The following is a 20,230-nucleotide window of genomic DNA, read 5'->3' as shown; positions in this document are numbered from 1 at the left end:
GGAATTATCTTTCCAGTTGGAAATTTGAAGATGTCCCTCGGCTCTGGACTAAATCCGTAGTATCTAGAACTGAAACCTTACAGAAAAACATCATCAAAACATATCAGGTTGTAGAGAACTCAGCAGATACATGACTAGCCAAGACATGTTAATATTGGAAAGAAAAGAGGCTATTCTGTTACTGAGAGAAGCAGTTCCCAAATTATTTATTCATTTTTTCTTCATTCCTTCTATGAAGAGCTCCTGGGCAAAGATTTCAGGGTAAGGTTCAAGAGCAGCAGCTATTTGTGAATGGAAGTATGCAGAGATATTCCACAAGTTTTTGCATCGTTCACTACTTGTTACTTTCAACTGAAGATACTAGAAAGTGTTATTTTACTTAAATTGTGCTGCAGTACAAAAGGTTTTTATATGTGAGCTACGACTAATCAGAAGTAAACGCAGCCAAGAAAAAGAGCCCTGAAGCTCCAAAACAACTCTCTACCCTATATTATTGTGATGCAATTGAATGCCACAAAATGTTACTTCAGCTTGCACAGAGTGACTTACTTGGTGAACTTCCATCCAAAACAATCTCAGAAGAGCATGTTTGGATTTATTCCTCCTCTCCATTTCCTAGGAGAAATGTGGATTGCTATTGCACTATTACCACAGGAAAAGACAACAACAAACAACAAAACAAACAAAAATCAATTGCAGTCATGTTCTCTTTCAAAAAAGGAAATAATGTGAACACATTCTTTCAGTGTATTCCCTATAATATCAACAGAGTATTTAGGTAGACAGTTATTTGAAGGCTGTGGCCACCCACAGCTTTTTGAGGTTGCTTGGTCTTTACTACACAGGTCTCCCAAGAATTGCCCTGCCACACCTGTACTGACAGACCAAGCATCTATAAAGCCCAACTTTCAGAATTGGAGAGTTGTGGTTAAACTAAAGAATTACAAAGATTCACAGTTATAGATGAATATGAATAAACTTCGCACAGGATCGTAAAGGCAAACGGAAGTATGGAATGTACATGGGTGGCCAAGCAACATGCTCCAGCAATAACAAACTTTCCAAGAAAAATGTGATGTCGTTTTTCACTTTCGTGACTACCTGTAGTTTTGCTCCATACTTGTCCAGGCAGAGACATGCTGGGAAGGTGAGGATCAGGTATGCTTTGCAGTGCTTGCCACTTAGCTGCAAATGTTACAAATACATGAAAACAACGATCCTCATCCTATACAGTTCTCTGATGTTCCAGTTTGCAGGCTGGCTTAAATTTAGTCAGAAAACACCATTCATATCTCCACCATCTCTGAGAAGACTGACACTAAAATACAACCTAGATGCACATACTAAGTGACCCATGGGGCCTCAGCCTTTCGTACAAATTTAATGTTTCAGGTCTTAAAACTTCCTCAGCTACCACCCCCAAAGATGCAGGGAAGTCTTGGTGATGTGGCAGAGGACATCCTGCAATTTCTGTGTAAGAATTACAGTGTTCTTTCCAGTTACATGTAGAGCTGGATATCAGAGAAGTTTGCTTTTTTTTTTTTTTTAAAAAAAAAAAAGGAGGGAGCAGAAAAAATGGCAATATAGGTTAATTCACTTCAACATCTTCATCAACATCGGTGCCAGATGCTCTTTCAGCTGTGGATCAATTTGAATGTTGCTCAGTTCTTTGATATTCAGGATCATCTCATGGGCTTGGAAGAAAAGCTCTTTCCCCACAGCTTCCTCCACCCGCCTGCGCCACTCCATCAGTCTAGGTCTGTCTTCAAAGATGTCACAACCAACTCCAACAGGCTGCAGAAAGCGAGAGAACAATGATGAGGCACTGGGCAACCCCCTGTTTGCCAAGACAACAGGCACCAAAAATGTACCTGCAGGTACAGGCAGGGGAAAGACAAGGGAGGAGCTCGTGGAGGAGCATGAACAAGGAGGGAAATCTCCACAAGTCTGGTGAACCTATCTAGGGGACACAGACGCAAGTCTGTATTTTAAAGGCTCTTTAAGTCAATTATTGAGTGCAGGAACAGCTCTTACAGAGTAACAGAGAAAACTACCACTTACTGCCAGTGAGTTTCAGCTACAGAATCAAGGATGTGGTGGCCTGACAGTTGCAGGGACAACTGCACTCTACTGTCAGGTCTGCTTGATTACTAATTGAACAGATGTCTTAGCTGACATAGTCTACTGCCTTCCATTTGCTGCCTGTGCCACATGCAGAAACACAGTGCTATAGAGAAGCAGAACTTGCTGTTTTTCAGTCTCTGGGATACAGAACTAGGAGAAGGAATCACCTCTGGATTGCAGGACACAAGCCCTGATGGGCTGGGAGAGAACAAGGAGTTTGTAACAGACTTAATTTGATTGCCACTGTCTGGGGTTCAGTCTTACATCTTCCAGACATGGCATGGGCAAGTACCATCAAAAGGATAGTTTTGTATGATAAAAATATTTTAAAATAATTTTCTTACTCATCAGACCTGCCTACTATTGCTTCTTACTTGCTTTATTTATTATCTTTTTCTCTGGGGGTTAAAAATAAAATCAGGATAAAGGATGAAGGAGAAGTATTGCTAGAGAATAGAAACAAAAGAGATCAGTTGCAGCCAGCTTTTTAAATAAAAAAAATAAAAACCAAGTGATTTTCTGAACCCACTCCTGACTTCTCTTCATTGTCTTGGTTCTGCTGAGATATGCCCTTACTCCTCTTTCTAATGAAGTGTTACCACATGCTGCATCCCTCCCTGCCCAGCAGCATGCTCTCCCTTGTGCTGAGACCTCATTACCACAGTCCAGCACTCACTTGCATCAGCTCCACAATGGCCACAAGATCTGCCAGAGAGATCTCATTCCCGATGATAAAAGCCTTGTCCTGCAGAAACCTCTCCTCAAATTGCTTCAGGGAAGTGGAGAGCCCATCCATGACCTCCTGGAGCTTCTCTGAGGGCAGTGGCTGCCCTGTGAAGAGAGGAATCAGCACCTGAAGAGAGAACGCACGTAGAGTACAGCCAGCTGTCTGCTCATGGATTTAGTGTAGTCATTTAAGTTACACCCCCTGAGGTACTCATGACTGTCAGTGATCTTAGGGAGGATGAGCTTAGAGCTTCATATACTGCTGTAGTTTCAAGTAGCTCACAGGCAGGGCACACACAGTCTAAAGTGACTGATCTGCAGTGACAGTGACCTCCAGCTAACGAGCACCAAGACGCAGAAAGAAACCCAGGATTCGGTGTTTTGTGCCTGGCGTTGCACCTTCCCACTCCCCCTCGGTGGGTTACAAAAGAAAAATGGCACACAGCTTCTAGGAAGACAGATCTCTGCAGCAGTCACCGCTGCTAAGTCCCTGGTTTCAACAGTCTGAGAGCGGTGAGCGGGCTGCAGGCCCATCAGCCACCCGTGGTGTCCACCCTGCCGTGTAACTGCCCGCTGGAGGCAGGAGCTGCCAGTCCTGTCAGGATACCACAGGAAGGCACGGTGGTGGCTGTGGCAGGGAGTGTAGGAGGCAGTGGAACGCATCAGCACTGGCTGGAGAGGCAGGAAATGGCTTCCTCTGCGTGACAGCAACGAGCAAGGCGGAGAGTGAGTAGATGTCATCGTGACACCACCCTCTCTCTGGTCTTCCAAACACCATTCCTTAGACCACTAGAAATGTTGCCATAGGAATCATAAGTGTGGCCCTTGTCTTCATGGGCTTGCTGGCACAGGGTGCAGTAGCCTTTCAATGAGGTTTGTCACCATTCACAGAGGTGTGCGCACCGTCAGAACCCGCAGTATTTCACAATGATGCTGCCTCCACCTACCATGGCTAAAGAAATATAGTTTACTTAGAGAAAAATTTAAAGATGTAAATTTCCACCAGTGGGAGTGGATTGACTTTCTACTTACTGCTAGTATATTCAACAACTCATGTTGTGATTGCTTAATCCAAGCCAGGATTTTTGCCAAATACATTTAGATCTATTTCATCAGAAAATTCAGGGCCAGTTCTCTTCTGAAGTGTTTCCAATTATGAATGATGGGATCTCTGGGTACAGTCGTTTGAAATGGCTTCTCCTTTTCTGTATCTTAGGGCAGTTTATCTTCTCACAGAACTAGCTAATGTATCTTCTGTTAGACAGTGGCTTAACATGTTTCCCTATTTTCATTTGTTCTGAGGACTTTTCTGGGTCACCTAATCATCAACAACGAGCTGGATTTCTTTCTCTTGGAGCAGTGCAATAACAGCTTGTAGAGACTGGAAGAAACTGCTCTTTGTACAAATCTGACTCATATTTGTGTTGCTTGTCTGGGCTCTCTAGCCAAAAATTCAAATGTCAATAAATCAAAAAGCTAACTGAGTCCTGATATGTTTCGTTAGGCATAAACAAGGGCAAAACTTCACACAGGAAGAGTGAAGTTCTTACCTGTTTACTGGCAACCTTTACTTCATCTGAAATTCCCTATTATAGCTGTACTTGTAGGGCTATATTTGTATCTGGGCTTCTCTAAAGAGTTGCATTAGCTTTTTGGTGAGTTGATTGGAAACAGGTGAACAGCCTCAGTGTAATTTTTTTTTTATATTTTTTTTGCCTCAGGGTGATTCTGTTAATTTTGCCTAAATGTAAATTGATTTGACCACACTGAATAAAGAAATACTCTCTGTATCTTTATTCTACCTGTTGCTGAACTTATTTCAGGGTAGTACGTAAGTGTGCCGGAAGGAGAAGTCTCCTGGATTTCCTCCCTCATGGGGCTGCAGGGACTCGATGAGTGAAGAACACAAGCCTTCCAGCTTCCAGCAACAACACATGCACTTGCCAAAGAAGCAAAACTTGTGTGTGCTGCATAGGGAGGGGAAGGCCCTTAGAGGCAATACCCAATCTGTTATATATTTGTTCATAAATCATGGTAATAAAAGTCTGTTGGCCTTCAAGACCTTCTGTATCAGTACTACTTTTAGGCATTGGAATGGGCTGCCCAGGGAAGTGGTGGAGTCACCATCCCTGGAGGTCTTTAGAAGACGTCCAGATTTAGATCTTAGCGATATGGTTTAGTGGAGGACTTGTTAGTGTTACATCAGAGGTTGGACTGAGTGATCTTGGAGGTCTCTTCCAACCTAGATGATTCTGTGATACTTTAAGGGGAAGAAAAAAAAAAAGAAAACAACAAATCGACCAGAGCTACTTTTGCCAGATCCTGATGTCAAGCAACTAGGAACAGCTCCATCTCTGCCAGCTCCTTTCAGCTAGGAATAGCCTGGGTTTGTTATTTGATTCTGACAAACTCTCTATGCTGGGCCTGTTCAGTATTTGGCCAGGAAAACATTGCTTTACACTGATTTTAATACTCAGTCTCCTTACCTTGATCCACATGGTCTTAGGAGCATTAGCCCGGATGTTAGCGTGATGCCATGAGAGGTATTCATCTACCTGGGCCCGTTTTTGGATGTCTGATGGGTACCAGTGGTCGGGAGTGTTGTACTTTCGACTTAGATACAGCAGAATGGCAGTGCTGCTCAGACATTAACAAGAGACAAGAAAGGGGTCAGGGAGTTAAGATGCAGAATGCCTTCACTTCAGTTCCCTCTCCTACCCCTTCTGAACTTCCTGAACACTAAAAAGCATTCAGACCCAGGTTTCTGACAGAGCCTAGGGGCCATATATAGGCACCTAATTCACGTTGACATTAGAGATGGAACTTTATCGCCTTAGTCCCCCTGAAAACTTTAACCTGCTGGAAAATCACAGCACTGATAAAAGTGCATTGTACTGCTGGACAGTAGTGGGGTAAACAGACAAAAATCCTCCATAATCATCTGTCAGCGATGTTAACCCCATTTGTTCCTCAGCTATTCTGACCTATTTCTCTGACTTTTGCTCAACGTTTATGTGCCTGTGTACTAAATGAAATGTAATGAATTATGTTGCCTTTTGATCAGATCTATGTCTTTCTAGCCTGCACCTTTCATTGAAGCCAGTGGAAGTCCTAGCAGGGAGAGCCTACAGAATCTTATTGTGTTTGTCCACATGTTTATACTTCCACTACTGAGCTGAAAAAGTCAGATGGAAAAAAACCTTAGTCATCTGCAACAATGTGTAGGCTGTTACTACAAAGAGATGTCATAGATAACCCTGTGCTGACAAAAAGAAGGAAAATGCAGGCCCCCCAACTATTCTGATACTGAAATAGTTCAATTATTTTAGTGTTATGACACTATTATCAAGTCTCCTTATTAATTTTACATTAAAAAAATAAATTTAATCTCTGTAGGTGTTAATTTGTTGTTATGACTAAATGAGGTAAACAAAAGCAGCTCCTTAGTTTTCTCTAGTGTAAAAGGGATTTTCATACAATTTTAAACAATCCTCAGAAATGTTTATGGTCCTATTTTGAGGTAAGTGCATTCAGAGGATCAACAAGTTAAGTCAACTGATTTGTTTACACTATGAAAGATAATTCAAACAGAAAATGGAAACAGAGTAAATGAGGTTATAGTATTACAAATGACTAAGATGTTATAAGGTATGAAACTTTGCAGAGACTTTTTCAATCTTTGCAATTCTCTTTTGAAAGCAAATACACTTGAAATATAAAAATATCATCATAATTATATTTTCATCACATCAGGAACTCGATGTGAGTTCATAACATATTAACCTCTTCGGATTGAGAAGCAAGGCATGTGATGGAGGAAACAAGCACTTACAATGTCATCGTAGGCAGAAAATGCTTGCTTCTCCATAAAAAGACTTAAAGACATAACAGCTAGTTGATAATCTATAATTACAGAAGTTCCTCCCGAAGGAGCACCCTTCTACTGACTCCAAGTTCTTTATCTCCACATAGGGATCATGTCTATCTGAAATAATGCATAGCTCTAACTGTTTAGCCTAAAACTGCATATTGATACATATACATATGTACATATAAATATAATTTATTTTCTCTTCAGGAACAAAGGAACTGAAATGCCAAAGCAGATCACTAATCTGTTCCATTCATAAATGGCCAGTTTTGGGATCCTTAGTCATTCAGAGGGAATGACGCCTCCTGAACACCATATGTCTTACTGGTGTCCGGGAGGCCTGAATGTCTGAGCTCTTACCATTCTGCTAGGGTGAAATCTCCATCCTTTAGTGCTGGTACTTTCTTCAAGAGGCTGATTTTACTAGCCCCTTCACTATTTGGTGGCCCTAAGAACATGAACAGACAAGTCGGAGGTTAGAAGAGTAACAGCCAGTGAACAACTAATGAAATATGTGCATCCAACTGGAAAATCGTGAACTCTGCTAGGTTTTTCCTATATGGTCATATTTAGCAATTAAAAGGTTGAGAAAATGAAGAGTGACTCTAAAAGCCATCAGTCCTGTCATGTGGCATGAAGCAGTTCACATTTTAATGCATTTTTATGCAGGAATTAAGTTGCTTGACTCTGGTTCCAGCATTCCCTGCAAAAAATACTGAAAAATCATTCCCTAAGAGGCACTTAAATACCATGATGATGATACTGTTATTGAAAACACTATCTGGACTTGAGAACAGCGTCCTATGGTTAGAGATGGGGTAAAAAGATGTAAGTTAGGATATAAGTTAGACAAGTGAGCAGCTGAAAAATACTCCGTATTTGCAAACAAAGCAGGGACTGGAAAAGTTGAGTTTGCATGCAGAGCATCCTGACGAGGCTAGATGGTTGCTGCTCCTGCTCCTCTTCCAGCAGACAACACCAAAACAAATTTGTTTTCTTCCAGTTTGTAAACATGGCTGACTCAAGCTAGGATGTAGTCATGATGGTAAGCAACTTAAGAGCCTTGGGCCCACGGTGATCACTGCAGTGGTTAATTATTCAAAGAGAAGCCGGGTGGCTTATAAGACACACAGAGCAGAATCTTTCCCTTGTTTGTTTGTGGCTCAAGAGCAGGGGGAACTGAGCACTTCCAAAGAAAGCAAATGTTGATCCCACAGCACACACACAGCAGAGGATGTTTCCAGGGTTCTTGCTGAAATGGGAAAAACATGAATGTCAGCAATACAACAGTGGATTCACAAAGTAACTCATTCTGCCACAGCACACATTCACTAGGGGCAGGGAAACTCAAAACACCTCTGTCCTGTATCACTCGCAGCTCTGGGTCAGCATTTCAACCTACCTCTGTCAGGAAAACGTAAGAGGAAGAAGTTATCCCATAAAAGAGTTTGAACTCCACAGTTACTTGGAGTTTGGAGGCATTAATTGCTGGCTTATATCTAATCAAGTTTTCAATTTCTCACTGAAGGTGCTGAACTAGCAAGTCAGCAGTTAAATGCCAGGGAATTGTACAAAAGTCCAGGAACGTGTACAAAAGAAAAGGTTTGAGAAGTTTGTTTACTTTGCTTGGTTTAAATGCTTTCTGTAAGGAGACATGACATTCCAGGGTGCAAAGCCTGATCAAATCAAATCAGCACAACCAGCAGAAAGTCTTACACAAAAATCCCTTTGTTCAAAAAAAAAAGTACTAACAGACAATGATCTACATCTCTGAGAACTATTTGCTGCCATACAGGAGGTGGTGGCAGTGTCTGCTTTAATGGACGAAAGTGCAGCACGAAATAGTCTCCAAGCAGTAAAAAGTCTTTGGCCTATCAAATTTATTTACAGTTGGCTGTGGGAAGGGGCTGGAGAAAGCAAGGGTGCTGCATTACAAAATACAGAATGCAAAAAGGTCTCTGACTACTTTCCCAATATTGATTTCAAGTGAGAAAATTCAAGCAGAGCAAACATTACCACCCTACTCTTGTTTCTAGCTGACCAGCCTCTACCTTGTTTCTTCTTTGGGAAGCGTGTCTTTAAATTCCAGCATAAGTAGCTTCATTGGAGACTGAGGGTCACACTCATCCACTGTCTAAGGGGATTCAGATGCCCATCTCCTGTCTCACTGGGAAATGTCTCTATCCACCTACAGTGACCATGCCTTCCTGCTTATAAAGGTGGGATGCAGAGCAGAACCAGGCAGCAGCATCAGGAAAGGCAGGAAGAAAGGGCTTCTTAAGAATTAAGAAATTAAGACAAATGGAAAGTGTGAGGTAACAAGCCTATTATCTGGGAAACCTGAACTTAAAAAAAACAAAACAGCAAACAAACAAACAAAAAAACCCCACCCCTAACAGAAATTCAAGCCAGCAGACAAAGTACAAGTACAAGGTGCCATATTTCTATGATTTATATCACAAAAACTGCAAGGCGGATTTGTGTAAACCTCTTGCCAGCCAAGGAGTTGCTCTGGGAAAGTGTTTGGACCCGTGCATTTAGAGGGGCTCCAAAGGCCAGTGCTCACCACACCCAGCTTGGGCTAGATCTATAGAGTTCAGGTGATCTTTGGAAAAAATGCAGCAGAAGGTTGCAAGTCAATAACACCTGCAGCTAATGAGCAGTCTATTCTTAGACCTAGCTGCTTGGTTGTTACAACCTACTGTGTTTATCATTTAAGGTATCAAACAACTGAAAAACAAGGATATGAGAAGTAAGCAGTGGGTAAAGGCAGCCTGAATCAGATTTCAGCCTGCTTTCATAGTGTATCAGTCTCAGCAGGAATACTGAATACACATTCCTCATGGGACTGACATGTCACTACAGCAGGTTGGACAGTAGGTCAGTGTCTGTTACACAGACTGCACCACAGCCCAGAGACAGCATCGTATTTGCTTTGGCTCCTACAGACACAAAAGACCTGTGCCAAAACCCTGCCACTGAGCTGCAAACTGATAAAAGCCTCGGTATGAACACTAATTCCAGGTTGCTTCAGTGGGACTGGTTGTTTATTGCTTTAGAATAGAGACCAGTATTTGTATTTGCAGTTTAGCAGAGTTTAAGATTGTGCCTCTCCCAGCAAGCAGAATTAGACTTTTTGTTCAGTTATTACACGACCCATCCTTATCAGTCCTGTGATGTTCACTTGATTTATGGTGCTGTTTAGCATCAGTTGCATCCAAGTGTAATTAGTTCTTGGTGTCCCACAAGGGTGTGGGACACTCCCTGTGTGTACTGCTGGGCTTTGAGGAATAACTTTATTAAGCAGAATGGTAGGCCGCACACAGGAAGGATTCTTAGTGTAGGGAAGATTCACTGGTGGTAAAAAGAGAAATGGAAAGACTCTACAAAAGAAATAAGAAATAAACACCACATCGGTTCATTTGCCAGTTGTGTCCCTGCCAAATCATCTCCTCAGCCAAGGATTTCCAAGTACTGTGCTTTGCCTTAGGCAAAGAAGTAACAATTTTCTCAGAAAATACAATATGCAAATGTTCAATAGTCATCTTATACAGCTGGACGAGTCTGAACAGCTGAAAGTTTCTGCTAAGTACACCCAGAGCAGTCCTCGGCTGTCACTGTGACTAATTTGCTAGAAATGGCTGGAGGAACATTCCTCGGGGATCCACAAAAATAGACGCAGCATGGCTATGAGACAGCTCTGGGAACAAGAGCTCCATGGTCAAACCATTGTATTCAGGTGGGTCTGCAGGGTGCGTGTTGGAAACCTCCCAGCTACCTGACGAGCCAGTCCTTCCCCTGCAGTGGGCCAAGCTGAGCCTCCAGGGGCTGGGAGCAGGTTCAGCTCTGCTGTGGTCTTGCCAGGCTTGACCCTGCTTTACTGGCTCCCCAAGCAGGAAGGGACCCCGTCTTGGAAGGCCACAGGGTGCGACCCCACAAAAGTCTCCTCTGAGCTCTGCATCCCCGCACTCCTCAAGCAGGTGATCTCCTGCTCCCACTAGCTCCTGCATTTTGCTCGCCTACCGATTTCAAGCGTGTCCTCCTGCTGCTGCATGTCCCCAGGCACACACTGACAGTGCCGTACCCCCTTAGCAGGGAGAGGCCCGTTGCATTTCCATCCACCTGGAGCAGACCGAACGCCCCTACAGGAACAGCCCAAAACAATTCGATCCCCGGGCAAGTCCCAGCGAAGCAGAGCTCGGGATGCAGCCGTGACAGGAGCTCAGTGCGGCGCTGACCCCAGAGCTGAGCGGGACATGGCGAAACCCTCAGGCCTCCTCGCTCAGGGAGGTGTAAGGACTGTGACAGCAGCGGGACGAAGGCACCTTAAGCTCGCAGCGAGGCGTGACAGGGCAGCACCCCTTCTTGCTGCGGTGGCCACACGCAGGGTGCGGAGCTCTGGGGGCTGCCAGCACCCGTCCCCCGCCGCCCCAGGGTGCCCCCACCGCCTGGGGCCTGCTGTCAGGAGATTGTGTTACGGCCTGGGCTGCTGCCAGCCGGGCCAGGGCACAGCCTGTTCCTAGCGGGCAGGGCAGGCAGCACCGCCGGGACCCCTCCAGCCCCGAGCCCCCCGGGCGGGCAGGGGAGCTGTGACAGGAATATAACGGCCCCGGGGGAGCCGGGGGGAGCCTCACCTGTGCGGGGCTGCTCCGCGCTGCTCGCCGCCGCCGGCTTCTTCCCCAGCACCGAGTCTGCCAAAGAGCCGAGAGAGGGGCGATGAGTTTCGGGACGACGACGACAGGGGGACACCCCTCGCACCCCGTCCCCGCCGCCCGCCCGCCTCCCCCGTCCCACCTTTGAAGAGCTCCACGTGCTTGAACTCGAAGGGGATGTTGTTGCTGCGGGCGAAGATGTAGATGGAGCGGCAGGGCTGCGACAGCAGGTCCAGGTACAGCTCCAGCCCCATGCTGCCGCTTACTACTGCTGCTGCTGCTGCTGCTGCTACTGCCACCACCGCCGGCTCTGGCCACGGCTGCCCGGAGCCGCCCCGTTGGGGCAGGCGGGGGTTGAGCCGTGCCTGGGCGGGCGCTGCCCTCCCCGTGGGCCCGGCCGGGCGGGGACGCGCCCCCCGCGGGCGGTGGCGGCGCTGAGGGGACCCGTGAGGCGCCGGGCCCCGGCTGAGGGCCGGGGGTGTCCCTCCGGGGTGGTGGTGGGGGGAGAAGGGGAACTGAGGCGGGGGTGTCCCCGGGGAACCGCCCCGGGTGGCAGGTGGAGGTGCTGGGGGTGCTGGGGGTGCTCCCTGCCCCACAAAATGTCGGGTTGGGAGAGGAGAAGGCTGCTGGGGGGAAAGGTGTTAGGGACGGGGAGTGGGGCACGCACTCGGAGCAGGGCTGGGTGCCAAGCACCGTGCAGCGGGGCCGGGCACCCCCCGGGTTTGGGGTTCAGAAGGGAGCTCCCCCGTCACGCACCCTGCGCAGTGCAGCGAGGTGACGCCCCGACACGGAGGGTGGCAGTGGAGCGTGGAAGGTTCTCTGCAGGCACTTCACAGGCCAGTGACCCTCCTGTCTCCCTGTTACTTGTCATTCAAGACCTCCACGTGAGCAGAGAACTACATGTAAAGTTGAGGCTGAATTCGAGCCCTCACGTGCACCCGCAGTGTTTCCTAGCTGTGCGAGTCGGGGACAGCGACGTGCTGGTAAGTACAGGGACGTCATTGACTCTCAGAGCAGCTGAACCACTCAAAGCAAAGTCACCCCCAGTCAAACCCACCTCAGCTCAGCGACACCTTGTTATCAGTGCTGTGCCAGAGAGCTCACACGTCACACACAAGTCCTCTGAAACAGCCATGGGAACCTCAAAGAGAGGGAGCTGGAGGACCAATTTCTGGTCTGCGTGTACAAAGCATCGTTACACAGCATGCTGAAGAGGTTCAGATGCTGAGCAGTGAGCTCACTGACTGCATAAATTAAAAACTGGAATGCTCTCATGTGCTTTGTTTTATATTGCTTTGCCAAGGCTTCTGCTCTGACAGTTTCTTAAGCGTGGGGATTGCTGTTAGACTGGTCAGTCTAACAAGCTGTGTTTGAACAAGCTGTGTCTCAACATCAAGTGTTGAGTCCACTGCACCACACACATATTTTCTGGAAGAATTTTTCAGATCCAGAACTGCGCAATATTTTTTTTTTCAGTTTCTTGGCCTGAATAGCTTGAGAGGGGCTGTGTACATGCTTTAGTTCCTGTTATGCTCTAGAGCACCTGCACGCAGCACCAACGTGCCAGAGACAAAAGCTTGTAGAGTGCTGTGGTAGGTGCTTACACTCATATCAAATTTTTTTCAGTGCAAGGAGATCTTAAATGCTAAGGGAATGGGGAAAAGGAGCACGAATGCAGTTCTGCACAAGTAATAACAGGCAGAAAAGTCATGGTGTTTCAAAATGGTCAGAAGTCCTTCTAAAATATCACTGAGGAGAGTTTGTTGATCCCAGTGGAGGGTAGCAAGATCAGCAGTGTGGCTTCACTTTGATCCTAGATTCATGGTTCAGCAGAGCCATTAGTCCTATCTGGATTTTCAAGGTCTTCCCATGGGTCCTGGAAAAGTTCCTTCTGTAAGTCTTTCTCCAGTTTGCTGCCTGCACTGCACAACCCACACAACCAAAGAGATATTTTTCATCTGGTCACATTGTATGACATTTTAGTGCATTATTTTTGACCAGAGTTCTAGCACAGTATTTTAATTTAGTTCCATCACTTCAAAGGAAGTTTTTCCTCCCTATACTTGTAGGCACTGTCAAGAAAAAAAAAATGCAGTAGGCTTTGCATTGTATTTTTTAATCATTTAGAAGATGTCTTGGGTTATGTATCTGGTTTTTAAACTTTCTTTTGATTTTGTGTATCACAGTTTTGTTTTATTCTAGAAAGCACAGGCTCTCACCACTTTACAAATAGTCCCTGGCAAAAATTAAAGAAAATGATTCAGAACAGCAAGTTAAACTGTCATGGGAGGTGTAACATCTCTCCATATTCAGGGGAGTGGACACCAAACAGTGTACTGAGGCATGCAAAACTCTTGCACAACCTGTTGGGTTTTGGCAGGTAGAGAGGGCTGCTCTTGGGGCTCTTAGCCTAGGGCCTGAAACCAGCCAAGATCAAATGACACAAATGAACCAAATGGGGGAGGTGGAGGGACAGCAGAAGGCAAAGTACAAGGATGAGATACTCTATCTCCATGATTTGGAGGGGGAAAAAAAAACAGCAGCAAGGCAGATTTATCTGTTGTACAACTCTGTTGCTATGTGAGGAGTAACTGTGGGAAGGTGTTTTGTCCTGCATGCCCAGGTGGGCCTGAAACACCAGTGGTCACTGAGCACACAGCTTCATTGAACATGAACCTGGAACTCAGATGGGCTTTAAGCAGATGGATAATTCTATGGGGAAAAAATTGAAAATCTCCTCCTGTCATCATGACCATGCTGGAGAGAGGCAGTAGCTATCTGTGTGTTCATCCTCTGTGACACTGGCAACAGAGAAGCATGAGACAAAAGGGCTCTGAACATAGTTCTAACTTGTTTTTGAAGGCAGCGTCCTTGCAAGAGCATACAATGGGTGACCTTTAGGGAAGTACTGCTTTATTCAAACAAGCATAAAATAGGCTCAAGTTTCTCTTACACAGAGCTCTTGTGCTGTAGGTATCATAAATAAGAAAAAAAAAAAAAAGACGCTATTTGCTTTGGCTCATGCAATGGTTTTGTATGCACAGCAGCCCTACCTAGAGATTCTGCAGGGAAATGTATGTGAAGCAAGGCACTGCTAACATTTGAGGTCTCTGCCAAGATTAGCACTCTGTACATTTCGCTCTTGGTTTTAATTGTCTCTGCTCTGATTATAGTTGAATAGAAGCTGAGGAGTTTATTGTGCTGGTAATAGGAAGTTTACTCTCTACGAAAAAGGGAGAAGTTGGAGGTCAGGAGCATGAAGCTACACAAAGTACAAGCGGTGCCAACAGGAGAGAGTGCAGCAGGGTGAGATAGCTTTAGTGAGGTAGCAAGGAAGGAACTACTTTATTCCGATGGTGCACTGAGGGCCAGCCAGGTGGATGTGGTAAGCTGCAAGTTATAGAAGAAAGGAAGTGGTTGGTGGTGCGGCATAAACAGGCCGTTTTCCTTGGGTTGAGCACTGCAGGCAAACTGCTACAGCAGAGGATCAGTGCAGCACTTACAGAGGTTACTGGCGAGGCAGCAGCAACGTGAGCACTCATAGGGCCAGAAGAAAGCTGTTGTCACTGAGTTTTCTGGCTGGAGTGCAACAGGCTGTCCTCGACGAACATACCAATAAAAATCAGGTGAGAATACAAGTATCCTCTGCCTGTGTCAGCACAGAAACCGAAAGAGTTTTGGGGTAAATCTGTTTTTTTCACCACTGACGTTTAGGATTTCCTGCAGGTTGGAAGAATAGAAAGGGGACTGGCCTGCTTGGCTGGTATATCTCAGCCCTGAGGGACGTGCATTGCAAGCTTTGGTTCATGGTGCCCTTTTGAACTACAGGGCAGGTTTACTCAGGAAACGCAAACACAGAAGAGACAGCTGGCTTACCCCTCCAAAACAGCAGGTCCTGGTGAGAGTGTGAGACTGGTTTGGGCAGCTGTTTTCACTTTTTCTGAGCACTGAGTCACTTAACCTGCTGTGGTATGCTGGAGGTGGCTGAGGTGGCCAAGGTGGCCAACATCTCACCACACTGCCACCACTGTGGGTGGTGTAACCACCTAGCAGATCACAGCGCAGAGACGGACAGACTTCCAGCTGCAACTGGTGCCTAACAAGGAGGAAAAAAACAGTCCTGGAAACTAGAACCCTCGTCATGGCTCTTACCTGGAAATGGAAGATTACAGAGGCAGGAAGAGGACAGGAAGGCAAGAGGCGTACAAAAGGACACAGCCAAGAGGTTATGAAGGCAGCTGCACAAGTGTGTGTAATGAATCCATGGCCGCTCCCTTCCAAATCCTGTTTACAAATCCAAACAGAACTACACATGGCAAGTGTAACCATTAACTTTACTGGAGAATCTGACACGACAGAAGAGTAGTGGAACATTGACAGTACTGAGGCACTGGTTGGTTCACCGGCTAGGCACTCCACTCACCCTGGGGCTGGCCACCACAGCTCCCTCTGCCACGGGTACTGGCCCAGCCACAGCAGCCTTCAGCAGTGGAGAACCTGGCTTAAATATCTTCCACTGAGCTGACAGGGCAGCTCAGGGGAAAGGACAGAGCACCAATATGGTTTGCGGAGGGGGACCGTGTAGTTGGCAGTGGTTTCACCTAGAAAAGCAGCTTTTCTCAGCTGTGCAGTCTGTTCCTTGTAGATTATAGCAAAAGTCTACAGTTGAGGACCTTTAGTCATGGGACTCACCCCATCCTTCTCAGACCTCACTTGAAAACCTGCACAGCCTCCTTGCTCCTAGGCTGCTACGTCCCTTTATTCCGAAACGTTGCGCAGCAGCCTCTAGTGGCCAGGTGCTCCCATACGTTCCTGGGCAGGGTGCCCCAGCCACGGGCTGGTTCTTGGCCATTCTCTTTACCAAGCGAGCAAAAATCTTCCACCTGAGCTTGCTGCAAAGTGAATGTCATTTTCTACAACTAAAAGGCCTTGTTTCAGGCAGCTCTGTTCTGTCACACTTTCAGGAAATCTCTGCCGAAAAGGGCAGTCCTGACTGGCCTTGTTGCCACCTGGACTGAATTGCCTCTGTCCTGAAGCAGATCCAGTGGTGCTTGAGCAAGAAAGAAAAGCCTACAGGGCTGCAGCTCATATATCTGTAGTGGACGAGAGAAGAAAGCAGCTCACTGCACTGTGTTTAAGACTTAGTTTTCTTCACTTTTAAGTTGCAGAAAGGCTGTAATTGAAGTGCATTTTGTGGAATGGTGTTTTTGTATGATTTTTAAAGGAAATGCAGAAATATTAGGAAAAGCCTGCACAAAATAATTCATTTTAATTTGAGTGGAGTAAGCTAATTCTAGCTAGACTGCTTTAGGAGCTGGTGCTTGAAGTGCTCCAGCAGTTCAGGTGCAATTTTATCAGCGGTCAAATTCTTGGCATTCAAGATCCCTTCGTGCGCCTCCTGGCAGAGCTGCTTCCCCACCGCTTCTTCCACCCGGCTGCGCCACGCCGCCAACTTTGGCCTCTCCTCAAAGAGGTTGTAGCCAGCACCGACAGGCTGCAGAGAGAGACAGCAACAGAACCTGGGCGTGAGGCTTCCTGCCAGCAGTCAGCCGAAGTGTTTGACAGGGTTGAGACCAGAACGGAGCACAGATGTGCCTCTAGCTCAAGGCAGCAGAAAGTCGTGGAGTTTATGAGGTGGAGATCATCTCTGGCTCTTAGCTTGCAGGAAGCAAGTGCTGTCATCCTCAGCAGTTGCTGTCCCTTGTGACCTGCAGCAAAAGCGCAGCCACGGCTAACCCAGGGACTGCCTAACGTGGAGCACAGAGGTCCATGCACACCAATCTCTCATCTAAATACCTCTACTTTCTGTGGCTCATTTTATGACATTGATCCTGGTACTTTGAGAAAAATCAATAGATCTGTTCTAACCTAAAATAGAAGGTGATTTTCTTCCTAGACAGCATGGGCAGTGCTTCAGTACTTCTGTCTAGGAATGAGGGCGAGGAGTCCCTATTCTGCCACTTAAAAGACAATGCAGTGGTTAACAAGGACCAGCTCCCTCAAGACAAATGCAGAGTTTACTTTCTCTCCTCCTGAATTCCTGATCTAAGGGAGCTGTTCTTCCAATCCCTCCTTCGTTCTTCTCTGTCTACTTTGTAATTTATCTTTTTTTTTTCTTTTCTATTTTTCTTTCTTTTTTTTTTTTTTTTTTTTTTTCCCAGAAGAAATACAAGAAAATGGGAATTTTATCCAAACTTCTATAGGGAGAGGTGTCTCAGAGTAGGTGTTCCCTGGCAAACTCAGTTCTGGTCAAAGTCAAAACGGAACAAGTTTTAACTCCACTGAAGAGTAAACTGTGGGGAGAAAGGTCTGGCACGAAGGAGGTGGTGCTGCAGCCTGGCCTGCCCACAACCCAACTTGCATATCCAACAGCACTGCAGCTGATGCTCACCTGCATAAGCTCCACCAGCGCTACGAGGTCTGCCAGGGAGATCTCGTTGCCTACGATGAAGGGCTTGTCCTGCAAGAACTTCTCCTCAAACTGCTTCAGGACAACATTCAGCTCTTCAGTAACACCTTCCAGTTTCTCTGGAGACAGTGGCTGGCCCGTAAGGAGAGGCAGCAGCACCTGACAAGGAGAAAAAAAAAAGTTGTTTTTTTCATGTTTTTCTCAAAATTTTGTCCAGGCCTCCACCTGACTTCTTCTGAGGATTGTCCACCAGCCGTGCACAGGAACAGCTGGTACTGCTCCTCTCCCATGACCGATTAACTTCAGTGTCCATTGCTTCCTGTCTGTCCGTGTCTCCTCCCTAGAAAGTCTGAAATTTCAACCACAAGTGTCTTCTCTCAGGGGAAGGCTGCATCATCTCCAAGCAGCTGCATTTTGTTTTCCAGTGGGAGGTTCATTCTTTCCACGAAGCTGGGCAGAAGCCAGCGAGCTGGATCTGCTGTTTGCTGCTCACCCAGGACAGACACATGGGACGTGCTGCTCCAGACTGCATCTACAAGGGACGAGTCCCACAGACCTCAGGGCATGCGTGGAGAAGTGGCTATGACTTGAAGGATCCAGACTACTTCAGTTAGGCAGAGACCTGGCTCTGCTGATCAGCCACATCAATCCCAGATCCAGTTTTGTTCCCATCTGTCAGCTGGCTTGTACATTGGCTTAGAAGGGCCTGGCACACGGGGCTACTTCCTGGGCTATAGCACTCAGTTTTTAATGTACAATGGTCTTACCTTAGTTAAGAACAGCTTGCTCCCCTTCCCACGAATGTTGACGTGCTGCCACGACAGGTACTCATCCACCCTAGCCCGTTTCTGCAGGTCAGAGGGGTACCAGTGATCAGGAGTCTTGAATTTCCGGGCCAGGTACAGGAGGATCGCGATGCTGCCAGCGAGCAAGACACAGCAGTGAGCAGGCAATCTGAGATGGAAGCACCTTGTCTTTTCTCCCTCCCCCAGATTTTGTACATGTATTTGAATTAATTGTCAGGTAGTCACAGCACATGGCAGAGTTCGTGCTGGCTTGACCAGCTGCTCATGGACAGCAATTATCTGAGATATCAGCACACTTAGGCAGACGTGGCCTGCTGTACAGTAAGTCCATGGACATTTCTGAGCAAGTATGAGCCACAGAACGAGTTCACACCACATCAGAGCTTTGCATTGCCAGGCTGTCCTGGAGCAGGTGCCTTCTGTCAGATGTAGTGCATTGAACAGCCCTTAGCTGATGGCAGAGAGCTGGAGGACAGGAGGACAGGTATTTTAGCTCAGGAACATTGCCTAAGTGCCAGCTGCCTCCAAGCAGCAGCTCACAAATTTTACCCAGTCAGTGCTGGTTGAGCTGCTTACAAGAGAAAGCTTCCCTTAAAACACAAGTTTATTTTATGTACAGAAAGAGGTAAGCAACTGTCTGGGCTGGAGTCCCAGCAGAGGCAGCAGCACACTGGCAGAATCCAAGCGTTAGGACAACCAACGTTTTAGTAAAGGGTTGAGCTTACTCAAGCCTTACCTCTCTGCTAAGGTGAAAGAACCGTCCTTTAGTGCGGGCACTTTCATCAGCATGTTCACCTTCCTGAACTCCTCGGTCCTGTGCTGCCCTGAGGAAGGAAACGAGACGTCTTACTCACCAGTGATGCTCAGCACCCATCTGGGAGCACCTGAGGAGTCCATGGGCACCATCCGGCCTCACATTTCCAGCTTTGACTGTACAAGTACAGTCCTGTTTAAAGTTATAAGCAATCAAGAAGTGCTGCAGGGTGCATCCTGGCTTTGCCCTATGATGTCAGCTTATTGCCTGCATACCAGAACTGTTCTGACCTTTGTCAAGAGGTTGTTAAGAGTCCTTTCATACCAGCAGTGCTTGTCAAATCAGGACTCTATCAGCACGAAGTCTGTGCTCGGAGCTTACCTGTCAGGGTACAAACCTAGAGCGAAGACCAAGCAGCTTGGAGGAGAGGGAATCTCAGTACCACAAACACGATCCCAAAGACAGGGAGAAAGCCAGATTTTTTTTTTTTTGGCTGGAATGTAAGGTAATTTATATTCAACTATCTTTTTAGCCCTCAGACTAAATAGATATTTTCCCCCAGAAATTGGGCAGAGAGCGAACTCGACTGGAGATGTTTTGTTCATTTGAAGTCTCGGCGTGCTTCACTACATCTGGGCCCAGTCCCACACACTTTTGCTCATGCCAACCTTTTCCAGTCCCCTGGCTTCGGTCATACTTGTGTATCTGTACTGAGGTTTCTCTAACACCTAACCCTCTGCCATGTCCCCACCGCATGAGTCAACTGAGAATCTCTGTGCCCCGGGAGATGCTCTGGAAGAGGTCTCACTTTTCCTAGCACTTGGCAAACCTGATTTGTGACTATTCCCCTTGTTATTTGGCTTGCAGCCTGTCTCCTCCACCCTTTTT

At 46.5% G+C, this 20,230-nt stretch overlaps 2 protein-coding genes and 1 long non-coding RNA gene across 3 annotated transcripts in view; 1 reads left to right on the top strand and 2 right to left on the bottom strand.

Moving 5' to 3' along the window:
• Positions 1-575: 575 nt before the first annotated feature.
• On the bottom strand, positions 576-11,712 carry LOC311215773 (glutathione S-transferase theta-1). The gene is made up of 6 exons (XM_084297117.1): positions 11,516-11,712; positions 11,356-11,412; positions 7,082-7,169; positions 5,337-5,487; positions 2,801-2,977; positions 576-1,794 (listed from the first exon to the last, which is right to left on the bottom strand). Exons 1-6 carry the CDS (start codon positions 11,625-11,627, stop codon positions 1,594-1,596), a joined length of 786 nt encoding a protein of 261 aa, XP_084153243.1. The 5' UTR covers positions 11,628-11,712; the 3' UTR covers positions 576-1,593.
• The window catches only part of LOC311215775, a 12,587-nt gene continuing 3,829 nt past the window's right edge, over positions 11,473-20,230 (top strand). The window contains exons 1-2 of the long non-coding RNA XR_014618917.1: positions 11,473-11,609; positions 12,250-12,356. This is a non-coding gene — a long non-coding RNA (uncharacterized lncRNA). The remainder of the gene's footprint in view (positions 11,610-12,249; positions 12,357-20,230) is intronic.
• Positions 16,289-20,230, bottom strand: part of LOC311215774 (glutathione S-transferase theta-1-like) — a 6,255-nt gene continuing 2,313 nt past the window's right edge. Inside the window, exons 2-5 of the mRNA XM_084297118.1 lie at positions 19,325-19,412; positions 18,550-18,700; positions 17,765-17,941; positions 16,289-16,867 (exon numbers count right to left, since the gene is read on the bottom strand). Of these exons, the coding sequence (XP_084153244.1) occupies positions 16,667-16,867; positions 17,765-17,941; positions 18,550-18,700; positions 19,325-19,412 (617 nt within the window). The 3' untranslated portion in view covers positions 16,289-16,666. The remainder of the gene's footprint in view (positions 16,868-17,764; positions 17,942-18,549; positions 18,701-19,324; positions 19,413-20,230) is intronic.

The sequence above is a fragment of the Netta rufina genome (assembly GCF_964035555.1).
Source record: "Netta rufina genome assembly, chromosome: 17".
NCBI classification, from domain to species: domain Eukaryota; kingdom Metazoa; phylum Chordata; class Aves; order Anseriformes; family Anatidae; genus Netta; species Netta rufina.
The sequence above is the reverse complement of the archived record's forward strand: the minus strand, read 5'-3'. Positions and strand labels throughout refer to the sequence as shown.

Coding starts and splice junctions, on each gene's coding strand:
- LOC311215773 (XM_084297117.1), bottom strand. CDS start 11,627: ATGGGGCTGGAGCTGTACCTGGACCTGCTGTCGCAGCCCTGCCGCTCC. Junction 11,413..11,515: donor GCACGTGGAGCTCTTCAAAG/GTGGGACGGGGG, acceptor GCTCTTTGGCAG/ACTCGGTGCTGGGGAAGAAG. Junction 1,795..2,800: donor CCATTGTGGAGCTGATGCAA/GTGAGTGCTGGA, acceptor CGCTTTCTGCAG/CCTGTTGGAGTTGGTTGTGA.